General features: G+C 37.1%; 1 protein-coding gene across 1 annotated transcript in view; it reads right to left on the bottom strand.

Annotated features, from left to right (window-relative positions):
• vopp1b (VOPP1 WW domain binding protein b) overlaps positions 1-24,244 on the bottom strand; it is a 64,356-nt gene extending 40,112 nt beyond the window's left edge. Inside the window, exons 1-3 of the mRNA XM_083549485.1 lie at positions 24,103-24,244; positions 23,745-23,985; positions 5,255-5,313 (exon numbers count right to left, since the gene is read on the bottom strand). Coding sequence (XP_083405611.1) covers positions 5,255-5,313; positions 23,745-23,795 — 110 coding nt within the window. The 5' untranslated portion in view covers positions 23,796-23,985; positions 24,103-24,244. The remainder of the gene's footprint in view (positions 1-5,254; positions 5,314-23,744; positions 23,986-24,102) is intronic.
• Positions 24,245-24,766: the final 522 nt, after the last annotated feature.

The raw sequence follows: 24,766 nt of genomic DNA, 5'->3' as shown, positions 1-24,766 counted from the left end.
GTAGAATCTTACAGGTTCCTAAAACCAACTTGTTTAGGAAACTGAGATTGCAAACTAATAAAAACACTTAAAAAAAACCCTATTAAGGTGCTTGCCAACTTTAGGCCTACATTTTAAAATGCAGGTTTTGTATCACTTAAACATTTACATACCTAATTGGTTTCTTTAATTTTCTGTCTAGAGGAACCCTTAACCGGATGACTTGGTGAAAACCAATTAAAACAGTTTTTCATGATTCTAAATACAAAATGCATATTAGAATTTCAGCTGAAGTTGTAGACTGCAACAGAGGGAGTGATAAAGGCAACCTACTACACTAGAATACAGCTTGACTGGATATGGGAACTTAGTCGAGAAGATCAAGTGCCTAGAGTGGGACTTCATTTCCTCACCTCTAATAAATCATGTAGGGACTCATGCATCACCTCAAAGACAGCTTGCCTGCTCTGGCAGCTAAGATAAGACAGAGGTCGGTGTGCTCTGGGTGACATCAGTGGTTCTGAACAGCAGAAAGCGAAAAAATCGTTTTTTTTCCTGCCTATAAATTACAGTACACTATTTGCCCAAATGTATGTGGACACATGGCTATCACGACTATATGTGCTTGTTGGATATCTCATTACATATTTTGTTTCGATTTACTGTTATAATAACCACAAATTTTCTGAGAAGGCTTTGGAGAATGGCTGTGTTGATCTGCCACAAAAGCCTTACTGATGACAAGCATTGTTGTTAGGCAAGGAGGCCTGTTCCAGTTCACCCCAAAGGGGTTCAGTGGGGTTAAGACAATGGTTTTTCCACTATAACCTTCACAAACCATGTCTTCATGGAACTCACTTTGTGTACAGGTGAACTGTCATGCTAGAACATGTTTTAAGGCTTTAGCTCTCAATTATTTTTGTAATCGAATATTGACTGATTAGTCCATCAATTATTCGAGTAATCAAATAAAAAGTAAATTTTCTTTAGGGAAGAGCAATACTATAAGGCAGGTCTCTTAAAATGAACTAAGTAATTTCTTTCCTTTTTAGAAAAACATTTCATTTTATTGCTAAAATTGCAATCTGTGAAAACTAAACCCATTTTTTGCATTAAATTGCCATATTACATGAAAATGCAAATGCAAATGCAAATATATAAATGAAAAAATAATCAGTTTCAAAGTATTTTAAAAAGGTAAACGCTTTGTATGCCGTTTTCTTTATGGTTTAGTTTGATATGATCCCAAACTTTGGAAACTTTCTGTTGTTCTTTGGCCTGAATCTTCTCCTCGACCCTCACTGTTTTCTCTCCGTTCCTCCATTTTCAATCTGCAGCATCTTGTGTTTACCTGTCCAGGGGTCTCAATTATAAACGCACAAAACGAGGTTGAAAATGTGTGTACCCCACTTTCCACGCAAAGGTTGTGATTTAAAAAAAAAAAAAAAAGTTGACGGGAAAAAGTGTGCAACTGTAAGTAAACTCCATGCATACTCACAACGTAGAAACACAGAAGGCGAGAAGGGAAATTGGAGACACAGAAAGCACAAACAACCTTTGCGTGTAAAGTGGTGTACACATGTTTATAAATGAAACCCCAGAGCAGCCCAGCGTTTAGCGGGGGGTGCATCAGTAATAATGGTTCGTGGGGAAACACAGTCCTCCATGTGTAGTTAAATGGACTAAAGGAAGCATCGAGGCAAAAAATTTGCCTTAATGCTTTTTTGTATTCAAATAACGTGAGTTATTCGAGGAGTCATTTTTAACCCTCATCACATGCTAAATTATACAAACACATTCTATATAATTGTGAGCTTCCAACTTTGTGCTAACAGTTTGGTTGTTGGCGTGATGGTCAGGTGTACAATTTATTTGGTCATATAATAACATTTGGTACCTCAATTTATCAAACCTTCACTATATTTCACCACAATTGTGAAAGATTTAGATTTAAGTTTGTCTTAGCAAGATCTATAAAATGAAATCCTTAAAATATAAGTTTCTAACTTTTGCCTTTTTGGGAAAACCAGAATTTAGAAAGAACTTGTCGTGAATAACGTTTACAATCCATAGGTCAAGTCTCAAGAGTAGAAAATGTTTTAGAAAATGAAATTATCTGCTTTTTCACAGTGGTGGGCAGACAGGGCCCGCAAAGCCTTCTTTGCCTTAACACTATCAGAAGCACTGAACTACATTTACAACCTAAATTCTAATATTTGTTCCATGAAATTATATTAACTTATTTCCAACAGTCTATTCTCCTAATTTTGTAGCGTTTCTCTTGGCTGCACTGTTTCCAGTACGTGGATGTTAGATTTTTGTCCAATCAGATTTCAGCCTCTATGTGCTGCCCTGTCAATCTAATCTGCCCAGGGCCTGCGAATTCTGTTCTGCTGGCTCTTTTACCACAGTCTCTATTAGCAACAAGTCTGTTTCTTTAACCAATCAGATTTAATATTTGCCTCACAGGGCCAGCTAGCTGGTCCAAATTTGCGTCAGCATTTTTCCGTCCTCTGATTGAAAACTGTTACAGCCAAGTTCGACTGGCAAAACACATGTGTGGCTCTGCACACATTAATACATTTGAGTTAGACTTTTTTACACCCACAATGGCTGACGGAGGAAGATAATTTGATTTGGTCTCGGACATACTTAAAAATACATTTTCAAGAAAAGCTAGACATCGTGAGGAGAGGTCGGCCAACCCCGAAGCTAGCTAGCTTGTCTCAGGCTGGAAAAGTGTTTGTTCTCCACTTCCAGACCAGTGATAACGAGCGGTACCACTGGATGCGGTGCTAATTATAAGACTGCATCTCTGGTGAGTAGGTTGTATTTTATTTAATTTGATGTTTTTGTCATGTTATTAGACAAATATTGATTTTAAACTGCTCCAGATGATGTGGGTGACGCAGTTGTGGTTGTAGTGTAGAGATTTTGAAGCTTGCGTTAGTAAAATGGTTTTCACCCTCCATAAGCGAAATGCCTCTCTCTGTAATGCCACGTGTTGTTATATTGCGTTTTAGTATTGTATTGATGGTTTCAATAATTGCAACGTGATAGTGGTGGTATCAAGAGGTGGATTAAGTCAGGTAAGTCCTCACTGAAGGCCCAGGTACCCAATGCACGGCCTGCCACTGGTTTTGCATGTAGAATGTCACTTGTTATAGTAGCATTAGATCTAGTCTCTATACACAATGTTGCTTATAAAAAAAATGTTAAATAAAAGAAAAAAAAAAGAAATATCTTCGGCACTTTCCATCTAACCAAACACACTCCTCAGTCCATAATGAAACGGACAGTTGAACAGTGCTGCTGTTTTTTCTTTATTTGTATCTGTAAACATGCATACTGACATAAAATAAACCCAACTGCACCAGACCAGCTATTAACATTTATGGGTAAATTATAATGAGGTAACCCTTTTTTATTCAACAATTCCCGGTATTTTAGGGCTTCAGCAAAATCAAATGATGAGCTGAGCCTTTAAGAACACACAACCGCAGAGGTAATAAATAGTGCTGTAAATTTTCGGCAATGACTCAAACACTGTGGCCCTGAGTCCACCCACACACCTGTCCACAAGAGTTAAATCATCAAACTGCACTGCCGTGCTTCTGCCTCAGATGTGAATAAATGAATGTGGAATGGTGCAAGTAAAAGATCTATGGTCTGACCAAAGACATACCCACGGCCAGCTTTTATCATCTTGGAGAGGTTTCAAGGACAGTTTTTAGTCTCTTGATGCAAAACTTTAATCTTTTATAAACATGGATCCTTATGAAGAGGATATAAGAAGAGTGCTGAATACAGCAAAAAAAAAAACCTTTCCTTTGTGCACTTTTTAGTTCACCTTCTTGATACTGAGGCTTCCAAGCTAAAATCTGTTTGGTTTAGTACAGAGATCCACATGCTCTAGGGTATAAAAAGTATAAAGGTTTACCTGTGAAAGATAAAAACTGGCTTCCTATAGAGTGGCCCTAGGAGTCAACTTCATCTGAGCAAACGTATTTACTGCACAATTTAGAAACCATTATTAAAAAATATATACCTCAGTCCCATTTCTAAACTGATAACCACAAAATCACAAAGGTGGAAAGGAAAAATAAATGTGAAGTTCAGGGTTTAAGTAAGAACTTGATTACAGATTTTACAGTAATGTTATTTAGCAGCATTTCAGTTGACTGAATTGAACGCTTAAAAAATATTGTGGTACAACCGTAAACTTCACCTTTTCTGTGCTCTCCTTCTGCGAGCCATCTTAACAGTGGAAATGTTGTGGACATTCGACAGCCAATTTGTAAAATATGATATCTAAATGTATATGTTTGCTGATTTTTAATGTCTTAAATATACATTATCCAGCTGGGTTTTTGTGATTTCGGTAGTACCAGAGTACCAGAGAGCAAAGCTGAAAATGATCAGTATGCCCTCATTCGCTTTCCCTCAAACCTAAAATAGTAGAAATGCTCATTGCCTTATACTTTTGTTTGCTAATGTTTGTGGACCATTGACTCACTTAATTTTAAAACGGAAAAACCTACAAACCTACTTCCAAACCTGTATTAGCTAAATGTAATATTGTCAAGGAAAAAAGTGAACAGAGGATAATCAGCACTCAATTCACTGCAGATGCCATGCATTTCTCACAATATCCACGAGAAATGACATGCCTCCTGAGTTTATTATGTTTAATACCTTAAAATACTGAGGAGGCCATATACAGTTCTAAAAGTGTATAGCAAGTTATTTGAGATCAGTACTGTTAAACTGCAAGATTAAACTGAGATCATTTGGTTCTACAATGTATAAATTGTCTGTGTGTTTATGTGTGTATGGTGCAGAAGGTAGATTACTACTGTGTAATTACAATCTAATCTCCTTTTCCTGTACAGGGGCAGATGGAGCTCTATCTGGAGTTGAGCCAGGTCTGCCTCCTGTAGCCAGTGAGATCTGGTGTTATCTCATTACCTCTGTGATCCTTTTTCATGCGTGGGTTTGCTCGCTTCCTAATGAACACACTCCGACACTGAAGCTAGCAGTCAATGAGAATAAATAGCAGGCTTAAATAGAGGGGAGGTGCAACTCTCTGTATTAAAGCTAGCATCATATTTCCATCCAAATTCTAGACAGGATGAAATAATGAGGCTACTGTGTGAATAGTGTACAGTCAGGCTTGTTAAGATGACACACGTTAGCTGGGAGAAAAGGAGGACAGTGCAATAAATGAACGTAAGCGATCAAGGAGATTACTTTCATATGGTGAAAATGGACTTACATGAAGTAGGTGGGGTATCCTTCCTGAAAATACCAGCAGTACTTCTTTGCTTCTATGCACTGAAATAAAATAAATAGGATTTAGTAAAAAGACAAAAAAAGACTCAAATTTTTGTCAAGTTTTGAGTATATTTATGATATATATATGATGCTTGGTAAATGTGGCTTGTTGAAAATTTACTGTTGTTTTTCCTGGAAATAACAATGACACAGTGATGAGTATGACTGCCCTTACACAATGCAAAGTTGTTTATTAGGGTCCAAATTAGAGGTAAAAAATAGCAGCCTTGTCTCTACATGCATTACACTGCTAACAGTCACACTGGACAAAAGTCTGACAGATTCAAGCTACAAACACCCACGCAAGGCACAAATGAGCTCAGTGGTGGACTGCAGTCAGTGTAAAGGTGATTCGGCCTCGTGTAGCCGACGCTTTCTTTCTGACAGCAGTAGAATTAAACATGCATTCCCATTTCTGTGGCGTTCTTTGGATTTGTTATAGTGCATTGTTCTGAGAAGCGCATGTGAGAGTCTGGCCTTCAACCTGGACAGAAGTTAATAGAGCAGAGGCAAACACTTTATAGACAATATGACAGCAATAGAAACTTTCAGAGACAGAAATGAGCCGTCACAGTTTCTTTCTGTAACCCTGTTATTTTGGGTGCAAGAAGCACAGTAAAGGAGGTGGAGCATCAGTCAGATGTCCAAAAATTACACACAATGATGGATTATTTTTCCTATTATTATTATTATTATTATTATTATTATAATTCTTAATAATATTATTATTATCCTGTCTTGGAAACACTCACCATGAGACAAGAATTTATTCAGGATAATCCAGTACATGAAGGTACCACACACATACACACAAATTCACCCACAGAGGCAATTTAACAAAGTCAAACACTCACCAGCATGTTTTGAGGAATAAACAGAAACCAGAGAACCCCAGTGAAACCCCACATGGGCATGGGGAGAACAAACACAATTCACACAGGTAGTAACCCGAGCTCAGGATTGAACACAGGACTCTGGAGATGTAACATGACAATGCTAGTTTTACTGGTATGTTATTATAGTTGTTATGCTATTATTATTGTTGTGTTTTTAGAATGTTTACAGCAAATGCTGTATGACATTAACACGTATTGCTATACTATCTCCTAACAAATGCATCAGAGGTACTGTAAAAATGCATCTACCCACCAGCAGAAGATAGACTTCGAATGGTAATACTGTTTGTCTGGATAATATTTCAGGTCTTGTCATTAGTCCATGACAGGAGCTGAAATAACTAAGGCATCAGTTCATTTTATTTACTTGTTTATTCAGGACTGAAAACCAAAACATGCAATCCTAAATAACTTCACAGTGTACTGTGTATCACAAATGGTCCATGATTAAACTTAGCATTACCACCATCAAGCAAAAATACTGTAAACCTTTAAAATACAATCTACCCAGTGTGTCATTTAAAAGTAAGTGTTTCGTAAGTATAGCAGTTTTTTTGGGTAAGCATTTTCATTTTCAAGACCAATAAGAAACACACAGGATCTAAAAACTGGTCCACTCTCTCCATCGCCACACTTTTCTGCAAATGTTTTTCTTTTCGCACTACAAAACAAATCTCTGGACTGTCACTTTAACTGTGGACTTGCGCAGCACAGTGCACTTTATACCACACCACACCGCACACACGTTCACTTTAAGGACAATCACATTAACCCTTATGTGCTTACTGTTTACTGTCATAAGCATACCTTGTATATACACTTTTCCTCATATATATCTTTATATATTTTATATTTTACATAGTTTATACTCTTAATTTATCTGCCTTCTTTTTCCTTGTTTTATTTTTCTCCCCATTCTATTCCCTCATGCTGGACAGTCGTAAAAAGCATTTCACTGCATGTCATACTCTGTATGTATGTGTATGTGACACCTTTATTGTACAAATATTTATTCAGGATATTTTAACCCTTGAGGGGGGCAACCCTTTAGAGTGCTGTTGGATTCCTAGACCAGTCAAGAGGTGAATTTAATTTGAATTTATATTAATAACGTCGGCTCTGATTGAAAGCAAATCACAGGTTTATATTAAAGCATTCTAAGATATAACATTTTGATAGTAACATCATGCATAGGCTACTGTATAAAGAAGACTTCACAAAAATATATTGAAAAACAATTGATAATGTGACAAAGTTTTGTGAAAAGATACTTATTTAGGATGAAGGAAGGAGTATCCAGTGCCAGCTATTTGCAACACACAGTAATAAACGATAATCTTTTTAGTGCAGGATTTGATCTATCTATCTATCTATCTATCTATCTATCTATCTATCTATCTATCTATCTATCTATCTATCTATCTATCTATCTATCTATCTATCTATCTAATAGACACAAAAAGTAAGACTGGTGAAGGAATGACAATTCAAATCTATTATAATGTAAGCTATAAAAGCAATTACTTTTGCAGACAGTCTATAAAACATAATTAAACACCTTTAATTAAAAAAAGAAAGATTGAGAAATTGTTAGCATTAATAAATTGCTGTGGTAAACAAGCTATAAAATGCTTCAGGATGTTCTGTTATGGGTAAAAACTGGTGGTAACCCTGGGTGGTAAGAGTAACTCTTTAGGCCTGGGCCTAACATATCACACTTGACATTGAAAAGTTTTTGAATCAGTTTATTATGATAAAAACACTAATATTACTATCACAGTTGCCACTCAGCCAGAGAAACAATATCTGGCTAAATCTTATTGGCTAAAATCATTTGCTAAAGCAAAGGTTTTCTAAATCGACATGCTGAGCCTCCTTCAAATAGTTTCTTATACATGATTTTTTTTTTTTTATTTCCTAATGGGTAATATTCAATATAATGATAGAAAAAATAGAAAAAAATAAATAAAATAAAATATAGGAAATGCACTGGTAAGGTACTGATAAGGCAGTACCTGGTCATCTATCAGTCATTGAAAAATTATTTAAGATATTAAAAGATTTAAACATGTAGGTGTGCAAACAATTCAAACATTGCCATTAAAATCTAGAAAGAACAGTTTCAGCAGCAGGGTAAAAAGATTTTAATGCTAGAAGCTAAGAGATCTGACTAAACAAACAGCCAACACAGATCCAAGATGGGTCACATTTCACTTTTGTAAGCCCGTGTTTAACTGTTAAACAAAAACAGCTGTTTTAAAGTCGGAGTTTGATTGCAGGACTCTGGATTTTTCTCTCTGAGCGCTTCGAATACAAAAGTGTGCGTCCTGTAGTCTAATACGCTGGAATTTAGAAGAGCTGAATAAACACCAGATGACATTTGACTTTAGTTAACTTTAACTCCAAAATGTCTTCGAAACTTAGTGAAAAATGCACATGCACATTGCCAGTGCAAATGTTCTTTTTTTTTTTATGTAACAAATCCTGATATTCTATTTAATATCCTGAAAGAAATAACACTATAGAATTTTCCTACACACTCTACACCAGATCTATCCATTTTTAATCCTTTTAACTTTAAGAGATTAATGATGCCCTTAAGATAAAAGTGCCTCTAAATTCCTCAACATTCTTCAGATTGTATCTCTCTCATTGCACTCATCCAGCACAATGAGAGGCTTATAGAAAGAAAGCAGCTTTGTGATATCAGATAGATGGTGGGAACTGCACTAACTGCTACACTACCAGGAACAATTTACGACTGGAGATGATGTATCAGGTTGCTTATCTGAGGTCTGAAATGTTTCGTCAAAGGTTTTTGCACATTAGAATGAAATAATAGCTTGTGTTCTTGACACTTCATGTAAACCATTAAGGGAAAAAAAATGAGATAATTGTATAATCAGGAGAGCAGTAGAGCATGAGATGACTGTGCCAATGCTGTAGCATGACTATGCATGCCATATTAATTTGGGCTCAGATATATATATACCATAATTTCCGGACTATTAAGCGCACCCATAAATAAGCCGCACCCACTGAATTTGACAAAGATTTTTATTTTAAACATAAATAAGACGCACCTGTCTATAAGCCGCAGGTGTCTACATTGACACTAATGAACTTTACACAGACTTTAACGACAGTGTCTGTTACACGGTGTAACGGGTGAAATATGTTGCGCTTACTTTAGAAACATATCGGTATTTTGGGAATAGGCTGCTGCCGCATTTTTCCAGTATTACTTCATGTGTGCAAGACCGAGGAATATGTCCTTATTATTTTCTGATGCTCATTTCTACGTTTCTTTGACTAAACCGTAACGCCGTTGCCAAGAAAAATAAAAAAAAGCACAAGTTTTGGAAACCTGTCTGTGCTTATATGATTTCTGTTGCAACTGAAGTTAGCGAGCTCTCCCTTCACCCAGACTCAACGCGCTACAACGGCTTGTATCTAAACAGAAGCTTACCAAGAAAGTCATTGTTCAGTGTCTTCCTCCTTCCTTTCACATCTATTATATTTTTCTTTTGGCATCGTCGTGCTTTTAAAAATAAAAACTTTTTTCTCCCGATGCGGTGCAGCTCAGAACACAGGTGAGGTGCATTTTTTCTTTTCTGTTCGGAAATTTCATTGGTCTAATGTTATGTTGCTCAGTTTTTTGGCTTGTAGTTTGCAAAAACCGGGAAAAACCCAGGAAAAATTCATAAATAAGCCACTTCGTTGTTTAAGCCGTGGGGTTCAAAACGTGGGAAAAAGGAAGCAGCTACCGAAAAATACGGTATATATATTCTTGGGCAAAAGGTTTCTAGCTCTGTGGCTCAGTAGCACTTCAGGACTGATTAAGAATAAAATGGCGCATGAGAATTTATATGGCTATTCAAAAATAATCTAGTGGATAAATGGATTATTTTCATATTACTGCATTTATCTTAGAAACCTATTTAAAGTGATAATCCTGAATTTATTTATTTCTGTGAAGCCTCTTTGTGACCATGTCCATTGTCAGACCAATTTGAATCTAACTGAAGTAAATTACAATTCAGCAATCTGCCAAAAATATTGCAAATACAAGAACCTTCTAGCCAATCAGATTAAAAAATTTAACCACACTGTGATATAATAAAAAAAAAACACTCTTAATAACCTCAAATTGTTTTATTCCTAATGCTACAATACAGCAATTATAATTTTTCTTAATAAACTATATTATAAATATTTAGTTTATTTTTATTTTTATCAGTTTACAATTACATTCTGGAAAGTCGCAGAAATAGGGTCGTTCCTGTTATCATTTACATTTAGCTACTATAAACAGATCCTCTGTCTCCAGTATTTTTCTAATCCAATCTCTTGACGTTAGTATGACAAAAAAGGCAGAAAAAAAAACAGATGAAGAAAAAAAAAAAGAGAAACCAGAAAGCACAACGTCCTACCCTGGATACTTCAAATGCAAAAAAAACATAGACTGCTCCAAAGCTTTGATGCATAAAACATATTTTATAAATATATAACAAGCCTCTCCCTACTGAAATCTTTACCATATCATTGATTAGACATTTTTCTAATGCAAAGATTACCTGGAATGCCTCCCATGCAAACTCCTTTGAGTTAGCTGTTACTCTAGAAAAGTTAATATATTCAAATAAGTATAGAGAAATACATTTGGTTGAAAGGCAATAAACAATATTTGAAGAAGTACCTTCATTATTAAAGTGAGATTTCACTCAGTCTCCAGATGATAACGGTTGGCTGTTATCAAGTTTGTGCAAAACTTTGTCATTTTAATGTGTCAGCTTGAATGGTCGGATTCAAAACTTCAGGTCAGGTCAGATGGGACTCAGACAGGTTGTTCCAAACCAGTTCAAAACCATGAGAATTTTCAATAAGGGACTGAATTGATACATACACACACACACACACACACACACACACAAACACACACCTTCGTTGCAATTTGTCTGTACAAATAACTACTGCTAAATCATCACCAAACAATTACATATGCAGTGTTTAATATCATATGGACAATTTATTGCCATCATATATTTAGCTCTGTGTGCTGAGCAGTGCTGCACTGTTACAGTGTAATTGTGTACTGTGTAGTACTGTGCACCAAAAATGTTGTTTGCATGCAATGCTAATTTATGTTCTTTTATGTGGCACGTGGGTCCTAGAGGAAAGTTGTCTTGTACTGTACTGTATATGGTTGAAATTAGGACTTAAACGATTCCTCGAGTAACTTAAGTAATCCGAATACAAAAAAGCATTGAGGCAAATCGTTTCGTTTCATTTAGTCAATTTACCTATACATGGAGCACTGTGTTTCCCCACGAACCAGAACTACTGACGCACCACCCACTAAACTCTGGCTCACTTTTGTAAACTTCATTTATAAACCGTTCCGGGGTCTTCTGTGTTTCCACGTTGTGTGTACGCAGGGATCAGAGTTCACTCAAAGGTGCGCATTTTCTGCCATCAAGTTTGTTTTTTTGTTATAAATCACAACTTTTTTTTTTTAAGTGGTGAACGCACATTTATAAATGAAACCCCTGGACAGGTAAACACAAGACAAGGCAGAATGAAAATAGAGGGGCGGAGAGAAAACAGCAAGGGTCGAGGAGAAGATTCAGGCCAAACAACACAACAGAAAGTTTCTAAAGTTTGGGATCATTTTAAACTGAAATATAAAGAAAACACAGCACAGTGCGTTTACCTTTTTTTGTTGTTGTTTTTTTTAAGTAATTTGAAATTGATTTTTATATTTTAATTTATGATTTATTTATATATTTGTTATTGTATTTTGATGTAATTTGCCAATTTAATGCACAAAATAAGTTGAGTTTTCACAGATTGCAATTTCAACAAGGAAACAAGCAAACAAAAAATTACTTGTTCATTTTTGTCAGGGAGCTCCCTGCTTCTTCTCCAGTGCGTTCCCCGCCCGCACGGAGCTCTTCGCCCGACTACTGATGGCGTGCACCTGACACTCGTTATCACACACGCATATAAACCACACACACACAACCACCCGTTGCTCTACGTTTATTACGTGTTTGCTCAGCGCCGCGCTTCCTCATATTCTACACAAACTGCTTCTCACCAGTTCAGGACTTTGTGGAACACGCTCCCGGAGCGCACCACCAGAATATACACCGCAAGTATTTGTGTTGGCTCTGCCCAGTATTTTCAATAAACTTTCCTTTGATATACTTCGGCTTCCGCCTCCGTATCCTGCATTAGAATTTTATGAGACCCGTCTTATTTTCTCTTGTATATTTAATATTGCTCTTTAATGAAGAAAATGCACTTCTTATCCGATTACTCGATTAATCGATGGACTAATCAGTAAAATAGTTGAAATTACAATAAAGTAATTTATTTACAATAAAGTCCAATAAAAGTTCTAGCAAACAGAAGATATATAACAAAGAATGCATTTATATACATTTATGGCATTTGGCAGACATGCCTATCCAGATTGAGCAGTTAGAGTTAAGGGCCTTGCTCAAGAGCCCAGCTGTGGCAGATTGGTGGTGGTGATTTAAACCAGTAACCTTCCAATTTAAAGACCAATACCTTAACCACTGAGCTACATTACCATTGTTGAAGCATTAACATGAGAACAAATATTTTTCGACCAAACCTTGCATAATGTAAAAAGTAATAATATGTACCGTATACATCCTTATACAGCATTCTGTATAATTTCCGCAACGTGAAATGAGATTCTACAACAAAAGAAAGGTTATGGATACCTTTTCAGGAATTCCACTGTTTCTGACAGCTACTGCTAATAATGTAACTAATTAGTGTCATCATCCTGCCCCTCAGAACAAGAGAGAGGTAGAATCACAGATTACCCCAATCCAGCATTTTTTATTTTTTCCGGACCAAATAATCATACTGTTTAACGTTGTTTATTCATTATGTACCAAAGCAAATTTATAAATGTTTTGCTTATAAAAAAGAATTTAGTAGTGGCAAAATTATATATGGAGCTATTGCCTTGCATTGCCAAAATACTACATACTCTCAATGCCTACTGCCAAAATCATCGCATATTCAACTAGTTTTCCAGACAGTTATATTACAGTTTTAAATATATCTTGGTAATGCTCTTGTCTAATACACTGCAATTAGTGCCAACACTGGAATAGACCCGTGCTGCTTCCAGAAAGATTTTTCCCACACATCCTGTCAATTAAGGGCACAACGGTGCCAACTTCAGCTCCAACATTCAACCAAGTCTTAAGCTGTCATCACTGGGATAAACAGGCTGATAGAACAGGACCCACACAATGAGGCTTTTGTTACACACAAAGAGAAAAAGACAACAACAGGCACCAACAACAGAAATGTTTTGGCAGAACACAGGGGTCCAGGCTGAGCAAGGCTACTCTGTGCCTTAAAGGAAAAAGACACTCGATTAACATCACAAGCAGCAAACACATGAATGCCAACCTCAGTAATAGTTCCTCCTTTAATCTGTTCTACAAAAGATTCACTAAAAGGATGGAAATGGCAGTGGTGAACACGTATTTTAAGAAGAAGGAGGATCATAGGGTGACGTATAAGAGTGGAGGAAGGTGCACACAGGTGGATTATGTTCTGTGTAGGTGATGCAACCTGAAGGAGATTGGAGACTGTAAGGTGTTGGCGGGGGACAGTGTAGCTAGACAGCATCGGATGGTGGTCTGTGGGATGGTTTTGGAGGCGAAGAAGAAGAGAAGGAAAGTAAGGATTGAAAGAAGAATAAGATGGTGGAAATTGAAGGAGGAAGAGTGTAGTGTGAGGTTCAGGAAAGAGGTCAGACAGGGGCTTGGTGGTGGTGAAGAGGTGCCGGATGATTGGGCAACTACTGCAGGAGTGATGAGGGAGGCAGCTAGAAAAGTACTTGGTGTGACATCTGGAAATAGAAAGCAAGACAAGGAGACATGGTGGTGGAATAAGGAAGTGCAGGAGAGCATTAGGGGAAAGAGGTTGGCAAAACAGAAGTGGGATCGACAGAGTGATGAGAAAAGTAGGCAGGAGTACAAGGAGATACGGCAGCAGGTAAAAAGGGATGTGGCGAAAGCCAAGGAAAAGGCATATGAGGAACTGTATAAGAGGTTGGACACTAAGGAAGGAGAAAAGGATTTATACCAATTGGCCAGGCAGAGGGACCGAGCTGGGAAGGATGTACTGCAAATTAGAGCAATAAAGGATGGAGAGGGAAATGTGTTGACTAGTGAGGAGAGTGTGTTGAGAAGATGGAGGGAGTATTTTGAGCAGCTGATGAATGAGGAAAATCAGAGAGAGAGAAGGTTGGAGGATGTGGAGTTGGTGAAGCAGGATGTAGATAGGATAAGTAAGGAGGAAGTGAGAGCAGCGATTAAGAGGATGAAGAATGGAAAGTCGGTTGGACCAGATGACATACCGGTAGAAGCATGGAGATGTTTAGGAGAGATGGCAGTGGAGTTTTTAACCAGATTGTTTAACAGGATTCTGGAAGGGGAGAGGATGCCTGAGGAATGGAAAAGGAGTGTGCTGGTACCGATCTTTAAGCATAAGGGAGATGTGCAGACCTGCAGTAACTACAGGGGAATTAAGTTGATCAGTCACACCATGAAGTTATGGGAAAGAGTAGTGGAAGCCAGGCTGAGAGAAGAGGTGACCATCTGTGAGCAACAGTATGGTTTCATGCCGAGGAAGAGCACCACAGATGCCTTATTTGCTTTGAGGATGTTGATGGAGAAGTATAGAGAAGGACAGAAGGAGCTGCATTGTGTATTTGTGGATTTAGAGAAAGCATACGACAGGGTGCCGAGAGAGGAGTTGTGGTATTGTATGAGGAAGTCAGGCGTGTCAGAGAAGTATGTGAGGGTGGTGCAGGACATGTATGAGGACAGTGTGACGGCAGTAAAGTGTGCAGTAGGTACGACAGACTGGTTCAGGGTGAAGGTTGGACTGCATCAAGGATCGGCCCTGAGCCCTTTCCTGTTTGCAGTGGTGATGGACAGGTTGACGGACGAGGTCAGACAGGAGTCTCCCTGGACTATGATGTTTGCAGATGATATTGTGATTTGTGGTGAGAGTAGAGAGCAGGTTGAGAAGAGCCTGGAGAGGTGGAGATATGCGCTTGAGAGAAGAGGAATGAAAGTCAGTAGGAGTAAGACAGAGTACATGTGTGTGAATGAGAGGGAGGGCAGTGGAGTGATGCGGTTGCAGGGAGAAGAGGTGGAGAAGGTGGAGGAGTTCAGGTACCTGGGGTCAACAGTGCAAAGTAATGGAGAGTGTGTTAGAGAAGTAAAGAAAAGAGTGCAGGCAGGGTGGATTGGGTGGAGAAGAGTGACAGGAGTGATTTGTGATAGTAGAGTATCTGCAAGAATGAAAGGGAAAGTTTATAGGACTGTGGTGAGACCTGCGATGTTGTATGGATTAGAGACAGTGGCACTGAGTAAAAGACAGGAGGTGGAGCTGGAGGTAGCAGAGCTGAAGATGTTGAGGTTTTCGTTGGGAGTGACGAGGATGGACAAGATTAGAAATGAGTTAATTAGAGGGACAGCACATGTAGGATGTTTTGGTGACAAGGTGAGGGAGGCGAGATTGAGATGGTTTGGACATGTGCAGAGAAGGGACATGAATTATATTGGTAGAAAAATGCTGAAGATGGAGCCACCAGGTAGGAGGAAAAGAGGAAGGCCAAGGAGGAGGTTCATGGATATGGTGAGGGAAGACATGCAGGTAGTTGGTGTGAAAGAGGCAGATGTAGAGGACAGGGTGGTATGAAGACGGATGATCCGCTGTGGCGACCCCTAATGGGAGCAGCCGAAAGAAGAAGAAGAAGACTGTGATATCAGCTGTACCATAATTAAGACTAATAAAGCTGCTTGTTACAAGAAAAATGTCCTCTATACTTCCCATGGTTTATTTCTTTACTGCTGACACTATAAACTCTTTCCATAAATTGTCAGTAATGAGCTCCTTACAGATAACTTCAGCATGCACTTGTTATAAACAGCACAATACGTCTATTATTAGGTTTTAGGTTATGTGGGGCATCTTCGCTGTCTCTGTGAAAGACATTTTTATAGAAACTATAATGTTTTAGATCGAGTGCCTATAACCATGAGATTTTCTTTGCAGGTGAAACTACTGTACTTAATTATAATTTAATTAAGAGATTTAATTATAATAAACTGTGTAGCAATAAATAGGGTCAGGTTTAGAAATTGTATGGGTTCTTTAAGTTGTCCTTGATTAATCAAAGTTTAAAGACACCTATGTATTATTTTTTTTGTCCAGTCGCACACTTTTCACATTTTCATCCTGTTCAGGTCATCAAATATATAGAGTAAAATGGTAAATCATTATTTAGGGTTGATTTATGCTTAGCTTTTTCAAAACACGGTAAAGTTAATATATTGAACTGTAGTCGCAAGGCCAATATTTTTGGCTTGGAATGTCGTCTTCAGCAAAGCTTATGTACAATTTTATACTGTAGAGATAAATGAAAGGATAATGACTTTCATAAAATACGGCATTGCTTCATAGCTCCCCATTGACCCATTGTGATATGTGGTACACACTACCAAGAAGTGGCCCAAACACAGCTTTATATTACTCTAGAAGAGCGGTCTGTCACCTAAAAATATGTGAAACTATAACAGAAGAAGTCCCTAGATCTTCTGAAAGTTCTTCTGCTGTTGCTAAAGCCAGTCGCAAGAACATGATTGAAGTCATAGCTCAACACATCCTTAGAGAATTGCAATCATTGCAAACACAGATATTTCTGCACTTCAGCAGATGATTCAGGGAATTTTTTTTTCAACACACACCATCAGTGCACAACAAGGAAATTGATCAGTTTCCAGCACTCCCACGGCTGATTCCATTAGCAAACAAAAACAGACCAAAGAGAGCAATTTCACCCTGCCCAGCAGTAGCAGCAGATTACTGAGGGACTCATCACTAATCCTCTCAAAAGAATTTTTTTTCGCAGATTAGTGCACGGTGCCTGCGGCATCACAGCCGTTTTTTCAAAGCCATGACTACTTTAGCTCAAAGTCAGACTGCAGAAAAAAGACGTGTAGGCCCACTAAATACAGTAACAAAGAGAAACCAGCTCAGACGAAGTGTGACACTCAATACAAAGCCTGGCACACTTCAGATTACTATAAACAATTCCACTATTGAGAATCAAATTGTGGAAATAATAATAATGCCAATCTGCATTATGATCTCGTAATTTGGATATATGTATATAATTGTTTTGAAAAATGCATTACATCATTATTAATTATGACTACATTTATGCTAATTTTTTAAACATGTAGGTTACATAGAAAAAAAATATTTTATAATGTTCATATTTATTTACTGAATTGCATGCATATTTCTTATAACAAAAAGATTGAATGGGATGTTTTCCCATACTAAAATCTGTTCTTGTAGTAACAAGATGCTTAACAATATCCAATTTCCAAAAAGTGCACTTTCTTGTTTTTTACTGTATAGCTGACAAATTTTTTTTTTACATTCTATATTTCAATAAAAGGAGACCCGTTCCACCGCTGGAATTGTCATTCACAACATAGCGAAGCTCGGCTTCATGAAGCTATCAGACAGATCAAAATTCAATTATCGCATTATTCAAAGATTCACGTTTCAATTTAGGAAGATCAATTATTCATCAAAGTAGTCAATAGTTTAAACACATGCTGTATGTTAATATGATTATTACAGCACTGAAACAGGAGAGCGCATACACAGTGCCTTCAAACTTCTTATTTCATGGCTGACTGAACTAAAAAAATGGCTGTGTGAAAGAAGCACTTATTTATAAACATATAGCAAGGTCAAACAGTTATATATGCACAGGCTCTATCTCGCACAATATACACAATCCTCTTCAAACACATTAGGAAAGATTTTGCATTAACAGGCCAATATTGACATATACTAGTTTAAAATCCTCCATTGTTTGCAGACTAGAGGTAATTGGTTAGTTGATCATATTTATTCATGTAATAGCCATCAAAATTGATCTCCTGAGCTTTTCTTTTGTTTTATTTGGTTGAAGAGCATATGTTAAGCCAATAACAAAGCAAAAGACAGTTCTTAAAATGAGAGGTATTCTGAGAAGAACTTTAGAGGGACAACCGAGCATGAGCCTAAAACACTAGGTTAATACCTTTGCCTTTATATATATGCACTTCCAGATGGGACAGAACAAGTAGCCACACTGTATCATGCTTCATATCAATAAACCCAATAAAAATACCCAACAAGAAATAAGCCCAATATAACAATATAAACAGCTTCAGTCCTGCATTACATTAGCTCCATTATCAATAATATTGTCAAAGGCTACAAGTAAGCCAAGTCAAGTCAAGTTTATTTCTATAGCGCTTTTCACAACAGACATGGTCTCAAAGCAGCTTTACAGAAATCAACAGTCAAGTGAATAGTATGTATTTATCCCTGATGAGCAGCCATGGTGACTGTGGCAAGGAAAAACTCCCTTAGATGTTATAAGGAAGAAACCTTGAGAGGAACAAGTCTCAAAAGGGGAACCCATCCTCATTTGGGTGATATCAAGAGTGTGATCAGTAAGCATACACATAGCAAAATAGTGCTGCAAAATCAACTAAACATGATGGTTTTTTTGCATGAAGCAACACATAATGTACTGTTATGGGAATTGGTGTGATACTACATTGAAATGGACTACTCACATGTGCTATTCCTCTTAAACAAATTGTAGGAATTTGGAACTGTTAATGGAAAGTCAGTATATAACAGTAAAAGTATAAAACAGTAGGAAAAGTCAATGCAAGGTCCTGTTATTACTTAGAGCATGTACGTCATAAACAACTATCCCCTTTCAACCTCTTTTTTCTCTCTTTAAGATGCTAAGATAGAAAAGTTTATTTTGTTCATGTTACCAATAGATTGGCAAGCCTCCGTGAAGTCTCCTGTAGAGGAAAACTCACTGTCTGTTACAAAACACTGAGCACTGACACCCGAGACTCTTTCCATGAACATTACATTAACATCTTCTAACAGTAATACTCGCCATCAAATTCAAATTCACATTTAATTTGTCACATACACATTCATACAGAGTAAGTACTGCTTTATACTGCTTTTTTTTTTTTTTTTTTTACATGTTAACATGAAAAATATAAATAGAATATAAGGCTAAAAATAAAGTAAATCAATAAAAAAAAAAAAAAAAAAAATATATATATATATATATATATATATATATATATATATATATATATATATATATATATATATATATATATATCTTATTTACATACTTTTTAACTATACTATACTTTTAAAGATACGGACGGTGAGAGCGCTGCATCCTAACCACTAGATCACCAGGGGACATTATATATATAAACCCCAGCTACTCTTAGTGCCGGTCCCAAGCCCGGATAAAGGGGGAGGGTTGCGTTAGGAAGGGCATCCAGCGTAAAAACATGTGCCAAATCAAACATGCGGATGATCCGCTGTGGCGACCGCTAATGGGATGTGGTCGTAAAGTCGAATGGTCGTAAGTTGCATAGGTTGTAATTTGACGACTACCTGTATATATATATATATATATATATATATATATATATATATATATATATATATATATATATATATATATATATATGTTATTATTATTATATATACACACTAATTGCCAGAAAGGGATGGATGTTTATGGTAGATATTGACAAAAGTACAGATTAAATCCAGTGTGAATCGTCCTTAAATTGTCCATGTGCAAAATAAGGTGGCATAAAGTGACACTGTGCTGTGCCAGTCCCGAGTTAAAGTGACATATACATAGTGCAAAAATAATTGTACAGTGAAGGAAAAGTGATGCAGAGGGATGAGTCTATTATCTTTGTAAACTAATACATTTTATTAAACATATTTACTAATCAGCATAGATTATGCTGAGCATTTGTCATACAAGTCTATGCGAATTATCTGTTTCTATAGATACACTAACTTGTGCATTGATATAAACCTGGAATTGAAGCCAGAATTACTGCCAGAGATGCTATACTAGAAAATTATTCAATACCTTCCGCTTTGAGAATTCAACAGCTCTGTGCTTATAATAATGTATATAGAATAGTGTAGTAATTAACTACATATTCATTACAAGGCCCATATTATTATTATTACAAAAGTAAAGACAGTATTCATTTTAACATATTTAGAACCTCTGTGTAAAAAAAAAAAATAATAAAAAAAATAAACATTTAAAAATCATTTAAAAATAAAATAGTTATATTGTCATGGATTCTTTAAAAAATGTTACACACTACATTATTTGTAAAAAAAAAAAAAGAAAAAAAAAATGGAGAAAAAAAAAATAGAGATCAAAAAAGTAATCTCCAAGAGACAAATAAAACCATTTTTGTTTCAACCCTACAGCGTTTATTTGGGGAAATGCAGAGTCTGCTAAAACCGAAGGGAATGACAATAACCCGGCTCCACTGCAAATATTACAGTAGGCCATTTCAGCAGTGTAAATTCATAACATTATGTCGTGTTATTATTTTCTTACTAGAGGGGTGCAGTAACCTTTCCCTCAGATCTTCTTTCAACAAGTTTACGCCAGGACAAACAGTGTCGTTATAGTATAATGCTTTAGACAGACTTGATGGCTCACTAGGCAATGTGATTAAAGAAAGCCAATTACACTCATATAAAGACAGAATGCCTAGCAATAAGCTAATATTGCTAATTTTGAAAGGCTAGACACTATAAGGGAATTTTGCTCACTATAAAAACCAAATAATGCTTAATGCTTTGCAGCATTAAATACGCTGTAAATACGCATAAATAAGTTATAAATAAATGAACAAATACATCCAATCACACAGCCTGGGATTTTCACATGCAACAGCTTCTAGATCTAAAACACACTGGTGCAAAAAACAAAAAACACTGAGTGAGCTGTGGATAGCTGAGATAGATACACTGAGTGAGCTGACCTGACAGAAAGTCTATAGCAACTCAAATAATCTCAAGCAGAAAAGCATCTCAGAGTTTACATTTTGTGTTAACTATAGAGACTGCTCTGTGTAAAATTCCCAGGAACTCACCACTTCCTGAAAAACTCAAACCAGCACATCTAGCAACAACAGTCATACCAAGGAGATCACAGGCATTACATTTTTTTTCCTATTCAGATGTCTAATGAAAACATTAACTGAAGCTCATGATTCTGTAAGGTTGTATACACTGTACTGCTCCTACATGATTGGCTGAATGGTTAATCTCATAAATCCCCAGGTGTGCATGTGTTCCCGTTAAAGTGTATGGTGACTAGAAATGTAAGCAGTACCATTGCTACTAACACATCAATGAAAAATCCAGCTTGCTAGTCCAATATCTGTTGGTATCTAGCTAGCCACCATTTTACTCACGGTAAAGTGCCTTCTTTGCTATCTCTTGTTTCCTATTCAACTATCATTTTCACATAAACAAGCATACAAGCTTTCTGCAGTTCTGAACCAGTGGTTCTGCTAAAGTATGCAAAATAAGCTTTCATGCGCTGTGTGTATTATTGATTTAAAGAGAGTACTGAGAAGCATATCATACTGTATGTGTACATGCATTTTGGCCTCTAATAACCACAATCATCTTTTATTTTTGCTGTTATGGGAATAGATGCATTATGCATTCTGTTTTTTTCTACCATAAAATGTGTATAAATGAATAATAAATTCAATGTGAAACGCACAGTATGTGATAGTAGCAGACTGCTGGCCTCATAAAGTTTGTGATGCACTTGGGTCAACTGCTGAGGTGCTAAAAAGCAAAAAATATATACATATAGTGTTTCCTCATTTTCATTTCTTCATTTTCAATTCCAAAAGAGACAAGAACGAGCAACTCTCCAGCAAGAAAACCAATGACTCATACAAGTAAAATGCAGCCATGCACACTACTTTTGGACACAATTAAATATAACTCGCCACGTAAGCACCCTCACAGCGACTCCATGCCTTCTTGTAGATCATCCTGCATTTTGCATGCTCCTTATCTGCATCACTACGTGACCTTTAGATTTGTATCCACAGCAGAAACGCAGCAATTATTACAGTAAATGATGGTTATAGTATAATCAGTGTCATCTGCTCTTATTCCAGGGCCTGCAGCATCATAAAACAGTGTCTCACTGAACAAAAAGGACTGTGATATACAGTACAACAGCACATTATACTCTTCTAATTCAACTTGACTAGTTCTTTTTATCAGTGAATACGCTCTAAAGGGTACTCGGCTGTAACAATAATAGTCACTGATATGGTTGGTACCTTTAAGCGTACAGCCTTCGTGACCTTTGGATGAAGCTACACTACACTAAGCGGAAAACATTTAAATTCTCCGCTTGTATTGTTTATATATTTTAGGCGAAGAAGTAGATGCCGAACTCGCAAACATCCCGTACCATCTACAGACGTACCAGTGCAAATTGGATCCCACTACATGTGTGGAGTTTTGACATTGGACCTCCTGGAGTGTTTAAAGGCTCTGGCATTGAAAAGCTGGTGCTGGATCTGTGATGATCACAAATGAGCTAAGTAGCTCCTAGTTTTATAACCATAAAGACTGTATAAGACTGTAGAAAGGACATAACTTATAATCTTATATTTCAGTACTCATGTTAGTTCTCACTCTCCAGTGTTCTGTATTGTTGAAAGATTGATGATCAAACTCTTGATGTCACCCAAATGAGGACAGGTTCCCCTTTTGAGTCTGGTTCCTCTCAAGGTTTCTTCCTCATAATATCTAAGGGAGTTTTGTCCTTGCCACAGTCACCATGGCTGTTCATCAGGGATAAATACAGATTGTTCACCTTAACTGTTAAATTCTGTAAAGCTGCTTTGAGACCATGTCTGTTGTGAAAAGCGCTATAGAAATAAACTTGACTTGACTTTAGGTGCATATACAATGTCTTAAGCCAAGTTCCAGGCGATTTAAATCCCTATATCAAGCATAAAGTTTAGATTTTGTTGACACAAAATGCTCTCAGTATTTCTGGGTCAGATGTAAAGATAAAGATAAATGGAGTGTGTGTGTGTGTGTGTGTGTGTGTGTGTGTGTGTGTGTGTGTGTGTGTGTGTGTGTGTGTGTGTGTGTTGTTTCGAAGATTATACTATTCAAGTAAAGTTGAAATAATAACCTGGAATAATAAAGTCGTTATGGAAACATAAATGACCCTGAATATTACCACTAGTGTACTGTAAGGGTTTTGGGTTACGTTTGGAAATGTTATTTATTTCTTTTTAGTAGTTGTGTTTGTTGTTTGTTATGACACTCAGCAGCAACACAAAGCATTTCCGAAATGCTCTCCATTGCGTTTACATTCGGATCTTCAAAAGCCGAAAAGTGTCTCACCGACTCACATTCGTCATCTCTGGAAACCGCACTGATACTGTGTACACACACACACACACACACACACACCCTTATTTCTATGGATATATTGACATATCGGTAAAGACATCTTCTCAATCTACTCACCTCCACAAAGAGCCAGAGCGTCAGTAAAACACCCACTCCATGCTGCTTCATCTTTATTCGCTTTTGCGTTTTAATTTTGGCACCCGGCACGCGACAATAGAGGATTTCCGGTCACCACGAAGCTCTCATAGCAAACCTGGGTTCATGTTCAGTGCACGAAGAAAGATCCTTCTACTCCATGGTGGCTCCTGGCTGCAACACAAAGCGCTAGCCGAGTCTCTGTTTGTATCCGTAGCGCCTACTGTCAATGCGGGACGCACACACACACACACACACACACACACACACACACTTACAGCGCCAATCTTTCACACAGAAGTCTCTTAAAGGAAACCGGAATCGAAACCCAAACACACACCAGCACAGACATGAAGATCACAAAACACTTATTTTTACAGGCGCAATTTGACTTTCGTGCTGACCACAGGGTCGGGATGAGCAGCCTCCGCAATCCTACGCCTCTCAAATCAGTGCACACACACACACACACACACACACACTCACTTATTTTCTCTTTCTTTCTCTCTCTCTCTCTCTCTCTCTCTCTCTCTCTCTCTCTCTCTCTCTCCAGAGTGCAGCTTCCCAGTAGCACTAAATGATCAAGAAATCAGTGTAGGCCTACACTTCTTTCATGAGAGTGGTATACAGTCAACCCTTGTTTGTATTATTACCCATCTTTTTCCATGTAGGGGAAATCAAAATGTATATAATATATTGTTTAATATTCATTCTGTGATATTTGGTAGGGTTGGAATAAACACAAAGCCTGGGGAAAGCACTTTATTTCACTGTTTTATTTTTCGGACAAGTGTTTTTTATACTTTTACTCATTTCATTTTTACACAAATATCTGTACTTTCTTCTTCTTACATTTTTAAACCAGGCTCGTTACTTTAGGTTTAATCTTTTTGGTGATATGATCAATCTTTTTTTCTTTTCATTGCTCCCCATCTTCAGCCCATCAACCTATTTCTTGTCATTGTGCGGCTTTTTCAGTGGTCCATCATTTCCTGACTCTCACA

Source organism: Silurus aristotelis, assembly GCF_946808225.1.
Source record: "Silurus aristotelis genome assembly, chromosome: 1".
Classification (NCBI taxonomy): Eukaryota; Metazoa; Chordata; class Actinopteri; order Siluriformes; family Siluridae; genus Silurus; species Silurus aristotelis.
This window is presented reverse-complemented; position numbering and strand designations above follow the sequence as displayed.